The sequence below is a fragment of the Gavialis gangeticus genome, unplaced genomic scaffold (assembly GCF_001723915.1).
Source record: "Gavialis gangeticus isolate Ggan-Ray unplaced genomic scaffold, GavGan_comp1, whole genome shotgun sequence".
NCBI lineage: Eukaryota > Metazoa > Chordata > Crocodylia > Gavialidae > Gavialis > Gavialis gangeticus.
Window position 1 is genome coordinate 101,999,023 of NW_017729022.1, and position 9,151 is coordinate 102,008,173.

At 48.3% G+C, this 9,151-nt stretch overlaps 1 protein-coding gene across 1 annotated transcript in view; it reads right to left on the reverse strand.

Annotated features, from left to right (window-relative positions):
• The window catches only part of EFCAB6 (EF-hand calcium binding domain 6), a 271,537-nt gene that overhangs the window by 66,424 nt on the left and 195,962 nt on the right, over positions 1-9,151 (reverse strand). The window contains 2 exon segments of the mRNA XM_019515844.1: positions 248-344; positions 5,599-5,893. Of these exon segments, the coding sequence (XP_019371389.1) occupies positions 248-344; positions 5,599-5,893 (392 nt within the window).

Sequence of the window (9,151 nt, forward strand, 5' to 3'; positions counted from 1 at the left end):
AATAGCAAACAACCATTCTGATAATGTAGAGAAATTTTAGAAACATTTCCAGTAGAAGTTACTAAATCATTAACCATTTAAACATCAAATGCTCCCCCAACCACTTCTCTGCATAGAAGAAAGTTTCTATTATAAATCAGCTATTTTGCAAATTTTTGAATAAATGTAGAGTCTGAAGATCAACTGTGAATAATGTCTCAAAATCCATTAATGCAGCTAATTTAGTTAAAGAAAACATTCTTCTTACCCTTGCTAGGTCATGCCATCTGGTTTGTGGTTTGATAACAAGGTAGTAATGAGCCTGATCACAAGCTAGTTCTGCATCCATTCTCATCTGTTTTGGTCTCAGAAAGGAAAAAAATAATAATAGCTAACTGTGTTTTTACATTTAATGGGTTCTTTAATCTCCCAGAAGTTTTCTTTCCTTTTGTTGTTGTTGTTGGTTTTGTTTCTAAGATCCCCTTAAAGACTTACTTCACATCTGTGTAAAGTTAATTCTTTAAATACTGCCTTATTTCCCCAGCTGCAAGTTACAGAAGACTTCTTAAATTTGTAATTCCCTATTTATTTTCATATCACTGTTGTTCAATTTGCCTGCAGACATATGAACAAACACAGATCATTTATCCAGATAGAAGGAAGTGTTAACTATCTCCAAAGCATAAACAATTTAGTAACATATTACAAGATGTGGACTGGTTTCACATTAACTCTTGATTTACATTAACAATTTGGATTGGAAACTGGCCTAATAAATGAATAAATAAAGTCCATTGCTTTAGAGATTAAAGCCAAAAGCCCAAAATGGACTTGGGCATTATGATGCTGAGCACTGCAACACCTAAGTGTTAGACACCTGGTCCCTGTAGCAGAATCCATAGCCATGAGTTATGTGCTCCATAATGAGTGAGAAAAGAAGCAGCAGACTGAGTGGAAAGCTGACTAAAGTCAGCACATTGAACATGGAGTTACCTCAATTAGCCAACAAAAAGATGCTCATAACAGGGACATGTCTGAGATCCCACCACTCTCTGGGGCTCAGGTACCCTCCCCTGTGGCCTCAACAGCTGCCTTCAGGTGCCTCAACCCTACCATTCAAAGACCAAGGAAGTCTTAGTCATTTCTTTCAATACAGCCTTCCTATGGCAGTTCCTTCTTTCATTGTGCTTTAAAAGAAATTGGTGGCTGCAGCAACATTTTGTGCAGAATTTTACAAGGGCAGGAATACCAAAGTGAATCCCTGAACTGACAAAGCTAGAGAAGCACCTAGTCTGTGGATCCTGGCTGAGATGTGCTGCCTTGTCAAGACTGAAGAGCTTCTGGGCATGTTTAGAGGCAGAACCATTGGCATCTGGGAAATATTAATGTGAAAGACTAGGGCACCTTTGAACTTCAGGCTCCTTTAGGATTAAGAACCACTTCAGTAGGGTTTTCAGGAGTACATTTTTGGCCATGGTTGCATAAATCTCATATAAATCCCACCTGAGGTGCCTGAAAACCTATTGATCTGCACAACTCCTTAGTCTAGTCTTACCTATAAAGGTAAGTTAGCTAAAATGTTTCCAGAGTGTTTTCAACTCTTCTTCAATAAGGTTTTTCAAACTGCTCCATTCTTCATTTGTGACATTCTGAAATAGTAATATCATATATGATACCCATATTTAAAATGGGAGATTCTTTGAACTAAGGACTCAACCCATTCCACTGCTGAGATGAAATGAGAATGAAACACTAACTGGTCATGACCCTTACTGTCACCGCTTCCCAAAATATATCACTAGAATCCCTTTCCCTTGTTTCAGAATAGTGTCCTTGATTTACACTGTTGTACAAACAATAAAAAACAAACCTAGGAAGATAAATCTTACTAAGACCAGCGCCAACAGTAACACTGTAGTAGACAAATAAAAACTGGGAAATAAGCCTATGTGTATATCACATCTTTTAAATCCACAGCAGAATTGAGATACTGATCAGGAGCTTTTTTTGTTCTGTTCTATCTTGTCATTATTCCTATTGTTAATTTATTTCTGTTTGCACAGTTAAACAAAGGGCAGATTCTTTTCTCATTGAGTTCTTAGGTGAATCTTAAGTGTCTAAATGCTATTTATTATTAAAAAGAAAATCACAGTCTTAAAATTCCAAGTCACTGAGTCGCCTGGTATTGCTTTTCAAAGCAGGAGAGGAAAAGCCGTCTTCCTGCAGTGACAGTGGCTCCTCTATTCTCGTATCAATCTTCAGCACAAGCACCTTCATTCTCATTTGAGATGCCCCTACTGATCTAGCCCTTTCTTAATGCTTTGGCAGCACAAAGGAATGGCACATGAGGATGTTCTGCAAGTGGTGGAGGACCTGGCAGAGGGCATGATCAGTGTTCTTTACTCAAATCATTACAAGCTTCCAATAAGTCCCATAAAGGCACCACTATACACCATATAAAGTAAGAATAGCTCAGATAAATAACTGGGACCACACTGGTCCAGCACAGAATTTGAGGGCTAAATTTTCTCTTCTGTGCTGTTCAGAAGACACAGCTAAGTATGTTGCCCTTGTCCTTTAAGGCAACTGGCTTCTAAGGCCCTGATTCAGCAAGGTGCTTACATATATGCTTAACCTTAAAGTAGTTAAAGATGTGATATTCTCAAGGAGAACTTGCATACTTAAAGGATGTGCTTTTGTACATGGCTGAATTGGGACTGAATCACAAAGGATTTTTTGGAACTTAAACAACTACAGTTTTGCAGGAACACATTAAAGCATATTACATTTTTACAAATCTACATGTATAAGACTAAAATAGGCAGTATAACATTGCTCCTTTTCTTACCTGTAAGATGCATTCAGCCAAGGGTGGGCCTCTTTAGTCTCTTGGGTTTGAAACAGTTGAAGGAATTCCTGGTAATTTAATGTAGACCTTGGGTTCATGCCCAACATACTAAGCAGGTGTGAATACTCCTGCTCTGAGAGACTGAATAAGAGGCTCTCCAGGAGGCATTGAAAATCAAGCATGTTGATGACACCATCGTGGTTACTGTCTGCTTTACGGAAGGCAGAGTAGAGGTTCTAAATGGGAGCCTTTAATTGAATGTGAGTGCTTGAACTTTTTAGGTAAAACACTTTAGTATCACATTTCAAACTGCAAGGGTGTTTCAGAAACGAATAGGAAAATGCTCTGTGTACATTCCTCTTTCTCTCTCTCTCTTTTAGTTCTGTCATGGAGGATACTTTTTAGGGAAGGGCTTACAGTCTCCCTGTCCCTATTATCTTTTCCTGACTCTATGGCTCACCAGTAATCTTCTGGTGATTGCACTCTCTGGGTCTGCTCTGAGCCCAGTGTCATAAGTTCATACCTGACACTCCATGCCTCTGCACAGACTGCAGCGACCTTTGCAAGTTGCTCCTCTGTCCCCTTTTCAGGGAAACTAACCTTACTGCCAGTCATTTTTTAGACTTTTCTGGCTCCCACCAGCCTCTGGTTAACCCCCATTTTTCCTTTCCAGGTGTCAGGGATTACCATCAAAGGAGACATTGTCTGATGATGTCATCTCTCCACACGGTGTTCCAGGAGCTTCTAACAGGTAAGTATTTCATATTCTCTTCATAACAGGGATTGGTGTCAGTCTCCCTGTTACAAGAAGCATTGAGCGCAAGACATGGGAGGTGATGATAGTGCCTTTCTACTGGGCACTATTTGGGCCTCATCTGGAGTACTGTGTGTAGTTCTGGGTTCCAAGTTTTAAAAAGTATGTGGAGAAGTTTTACACGGCAGTGGGCAACAAAGATGATAAAGGGCTTGGAAAGCAAGTCATACGAAGAGAGGTTGAAGGAGTTAGGCATGTTCATCTTGCAGAAAAGGCACTTAAGAGTGGGGCATGAGAGCAGTCTTCAAATACTTGAAGGGTTGTCATAAAGACAAGGTGTCGCAGTGCACTCAGGTGCCCTGCGCCTGAGAGCGGGGACTGCTCTGGGGAGACCCCTAGTGGCAGAAAGGGGGAGGCTCAGCTGCCAGTCACCAGGGCTGCACAGGTGCTGGTTGCCGGGACAACTGGTAAAACCAGCTGACCAGGAAGGGGCAGGGCTTATCCCTTCTTAAGCCCAGGTAGGAGGCCAGGAAGGCAGTCCCGCTCCAGCAGCCTTGGGTGTAGGGACTCAGCCCAGACAGACAGAGGGGAGGACTCTGGCCATGAGAGCATCCCCGGGTCACTGCTGAGGTTGGTGGAGCCCTTCTTCCCCCACTCCCTCCCTCTCTAGTAGGGAGTAGATTTTTATTCGACCGGACAGTCTAGTTTTTATGTTGTAGCCCAGGGGCTTTATGTTTTATGGTTACTGTTTTGGCTGGAGGACCCGGTGAGGCTAATAGGGTTTGGAGGAGGCCTCAGTGGGGCTCCACAGGGGTGGGGACCCCGGTGCCAGTGAGGGCACCGCATTTAGGGGTGCACTACCCCAGCCCTGAGAAGGGGCACAGAGGATTTAGGAACCAGGCCCGGCTAAGGCCACCTGAGTCCCAATTGCAAGGAGCACCAGTGTGGGCACCAGCGAGAAGCCCGGAGGGTGCTCGTGTTACGCCCCAGGGTGGGCACACATGAATATGCTATAAAGACGAGCCCCAGGGGAGGGCAATCCTATAGAGGCGGGTGTACAGAGAGAGGCCCCGAAGGGGCGAGCATGCAGAGAAAAGCCCCGAGAGTGCAAGTGAGCAGAGGGGTGCCAGTGAGGGGCGCCAGTTGCATGACAAGCCCGGGGCACCAGTGAAGGGTGCCGGTTGCGTGACAAGCCGGGGGTGCCAGTGAGGGGCACCAGTTGCGTGACAAGCCCAGGGGCACCAATCAGGGCGCAGAAAGGAAACTGACCAGACCACTTCAACTCCATCTGCGAGGCTTGGGCTGCGGTGTAGGGGAGGAAAAGGAGCCGCAAGTAGCGCCCCCTGTCATCGGGGCGCGGAAAAATGGGCAGCTTCCCGCTGATTACAACCATCTTCTAATCAAATAAGATCAAGGCGTGGCAGGAGAGTAAGCAGGCGGTTGGCCCATTACAGGAGGGCAGAGCCACTCCCAGAAAGGCTCCAATATTGATACTCCTGTCACAATGGTGCATTGGCTGGGAAACTTTTACACGGTGGTATGCACCATAAGACGTTGGTTTACCCGAGTAAAGAAGAGAGCCCTTGGGCCCATACAGAAAAAGGAACAGCCTGTGGACCAGTTATATCAAAAGATGCAAGGACTGCTGGACAAACCCATGTGACAACAGACTCAGTTGGCCACCATGGTCGAGAACACCCCACTCCGACCGACAATACAGGTAGGACTGTGTGGCTACGGAGCCTGAATTGACCCCGGGGCGGGAAAGGTGCCACCCCCATTGCTGACAGAAGCAATGATAGAGGGCAAAAGCGTAGTGGCGATGCTGGACTCGGGCTCAGTGCAGACCATGGTGCAGAGTGACATGCTACCAGCAGGGGAGAAGGGGAGAGTGGATCGTACAAGGGTGTGGTGTTGGTGCAGGGACCCCCTTGACTGTGACAGAGTAAAGGTTGACCTGCGGGTAGGCAACAAGACCTGCCAGATGTTAGTGGGGGTCACAGAACACCTACCCTACCCAGTAGTATTGGGCGGCGACTGGCCTGAGTTGCTGGAAGAGATAGCTGGTGGGAGGGGTGCAAAGACCGTGGAGGGTTTTGTGGGGGAACCAAACAGCCCCCCTCCGAAGAGGAAGTAGGACAAAGGATCGACGTCGCCCGTTTGGGGGAAGATGAACACTTTCAGCTCGAGCAAAGCCGAGAGACCGACTTTTGAGCAGCGCTGCAGGAACACGTAGCCTGAAGAGACAACGAAGTTCTGAGGCCGGAACTGATGAGGACTACCCCGAGGTTCGAAGTAAGAAATGGCCTCCTCTACCAGATTGAGCAAAAGAAGTCAGAAGGAGGGGAGGTCGTGCAGCTGCTGATCCCGAGGCGGTATCGACGGGCCTTATTAAAGGTGGCCCATGAGCTCCCCATGGGTGGGCACCTAGGCTGGGACAAAACAGAAGCACGCATTCAGGCAAGGTTCTATTGGCCAGGCCTGGTGTGGGAAGTCGTGAGTTTCTGCGCTTCGTGTCCCGCCTGCCAAAAGGTAAACCCAAGACTGCCCCCAAGGGCCCCTTTAATCCCAATGCCGCTGATAGAGGTTCCTTTCGAGAGGGTGGCAGTGGACATCGTCAGGCCAGTGCCCCGGAGCACTGGAAACCAGTACATCTTAGTTCTGCTGGATTATGCAACACGTTACCCAGAAGCTGTACCAATGCGAACAATATCCACCCCAAAGGTGGCGAACGAACTCCTGAAGATATTTTCCCGAGTAGGACTCCCTGGAGAACTACTGACCGACCAGGGGACAAACTTCACATCACGCAAATTTGAGGAAGGCAGTAAAGCACTGGGGATTAAACACCTGAAAACAGCAGTGTACCATCCCCAAACAGACAGGCTGGTGGAACATTTTAACCAGACATTAAAGCAGATGCTAAGAAAGTTTGTGGTGGAGAGCCCTCAAAACTGGGACAAAATGATACCCCCATTGTTGTTTTCTGTAAGGGAAGCACCCCAGGCATCCACCGGGTTTTCACCCTTCAAATTATTGTACAGTTGGCAACCCAGGGGGATCTTGGACTTGATTAAAGAAAACTGGGAGGAACAGCAAAGTAAAGAGCAAAACATCTTCCAATATGTAATCCAACTACGGGAACGCCTTGAAGCAGCTCGGAGTGTGGTTTTAGGGAATCTCAGAGAAGCGACGACAAGTAAGACACTACAACCAGGGCGCACGGGAAAGGAAGTTTGATGTGGGGGACCGGGTGTTGGTCCTATTGCCTGACAGTGAAAGCAAATTACTCGCCTGGTGGCAGGGACCCTACAAAATCACACGCCGAGTGGGACCGGTGGACTATGAGGTATACCAGCCAGATAAGAAGAAAAAGAAACAGGTATACCACGTCAATATGTTGAAAAAATGGGAAGTCCGGGAGTGTATGTACTTAGCCCCTCACCCCGAAGAACTAGAGTTGGGACCCACATGGACTGAGGAAAGCGGACCAGGTGATGTAGAACTGGCCCCGCGGTTATCGGAAGAACAGAGGAGGCAGGCAGCTGAGCTGGTCGAAGGCTTTGGAGATGTGTTCCGGGGAACCCCAGGGGAAGCCTGGGGGGTGGTGCACCGCATAAAAACTCCCCCAGGCCAGGTGATATGGGAGAATTGGAGGCGAATTCCCCAGTGGCTCCAAGGCCAGATAAAAGCAGAGATTGCCATGATGTTAGAGAATGGAGTCATATGCGAGTTGCGCAGCGACTGGCGGAGCCCCATCATGGCAGTGCCGAAGCCCGATGGGAAAATCTGCCTTTGCATCGATTATCGAAAAGTAAATGCCATAGCCAAGTTCGATGCCTATCCGATGCCCAGGGTGGATGAATTGGTAGAAAACATTGGGCAAGCTCATTACATTTCCACCTTAGACCTGACGAAGGGTTACTGGCAGGTCCCAGTGGCACCTGAAGACCAGGAAAAGACTGCTTTCGCCACCCCGTGGGGTCTCTTCCAGTTCCAGAGCATGCCATTTGGGCTGTGCGGAGCTGCGGCTACGTTTCAACGATTAATGGATAAGGTACTAGCTCCCCACAGGGGTTATGCCGTGGCCTACATTGATGATATTATTGTATATACGGAAAGCTGGGATGAACACCTCGCTGCACTGAGAGCAGTGGTACGGGACCTGAGGAGGGCTGGGCTGACAGCAGACCCAAAGAAGTGTACAATAGGAAGAAAGGAAACACAATACCTAGGGTTCCTAGTAGGGAGTGGGAAGGTAAAACCGCTGCTGAGCAAAGTGGAGGCATTGCGGAGGTATCAGGCCCCCCGTACCAAAAGGCAAGTAAGAGCTTTCCTGGGGTTAGCCGGTTACTATAGGAAGTCTGTGTCTCTCTTTCGCGGATCTGGTTGTACCGTTGACAGAGATGACAAAAGCAGGGGCTCCAACCAAAGTAAAATGGACACCGGAGGCAGAAAAGGCATTTCAAGCAGTAAAAGACGCGTTGTGCCTACAACCACTTTTATACACACCAGACTTTGAAAAACCTTTCCTGGTGCAAACGGATTCATCGAACGTGGCCATCAGTGCAGTGTTGGTTCAGAGAGAAGGAGGGGACGAGCACCCCATAGCCTATATAAGCAGGAAGTTACACCCGCCAGAACGGAGTTATGCCACAGTAGAGAAAGAATGTCTGGCAATTAAATGGGCTATTGAAACACTTCGATACTATTTGTTAGGACGGAGATTCACGTTGGTAACTGATCATGCACCCCTGCGCTGGTTGCAGACCATGAAGACAGACAATGCCAGGCTCATGAGATGGGCCCTTAGTCTTCAACCATACTGTTTTAAGGTGGAACACTGCCCTGGGACCCAGAATGTAAATGCGGATTTTCTATCGAGACAGTATGAAGAGAGGGAGGGGCCAGGAGGAACAGAAGGATCCTCAACCAGAGAGAGGGGAAGAGGGCATATAGTGGGAGGCCCTAACCGCCCTGCTAAGTGGCGAGGTGAACCCCTCCCATACGGGGATCTACCAAATGGGGCCAACCGATTGGGCGACTGATGAGGCAGCAGGGAGACGAACCCCCAACAATGACGATAAGGCGCCTGCCATCTCCGTTAGAGGGACACGCCTTGCCTGGGACCATCCTACAACCTGAAGAGGCACCCTACCAAGGTTGGCTAGTGTGGGGGGACTACCTGTGGCGGGTAGCTCCCGACAAATCCCACATGGTATGCCTTGGGTAAAAGGCGAGCAGGGGGCACCTAAAAACCTCTGCCATCTTGTACCTAGATGGTCGGGTACCAGAGGAAGACGGGGCACCCACTGAAAGGGGAGACTCGGCTCGGTGAGTCAGGGGCCAAAAAGGGGGGGAGGTGTGTTGCAGTGCACTCAGGTGCCCTGCGCCTGAGAGCGGGGACTGCTCTGGGGAGACCCCTAGTGGCAGAAAGGGGGAGGCTCAGCTGCCAGTCACCAGGGCTGCACAGGTGCTGGTTGCCGGGACAACTGGTAAAACCAGCTGACCAGGAAGGGGCAGGGCTTATCCCTTCTTAAGCCCAGGTAGGAGGCCAGGAAGGCAGTCCC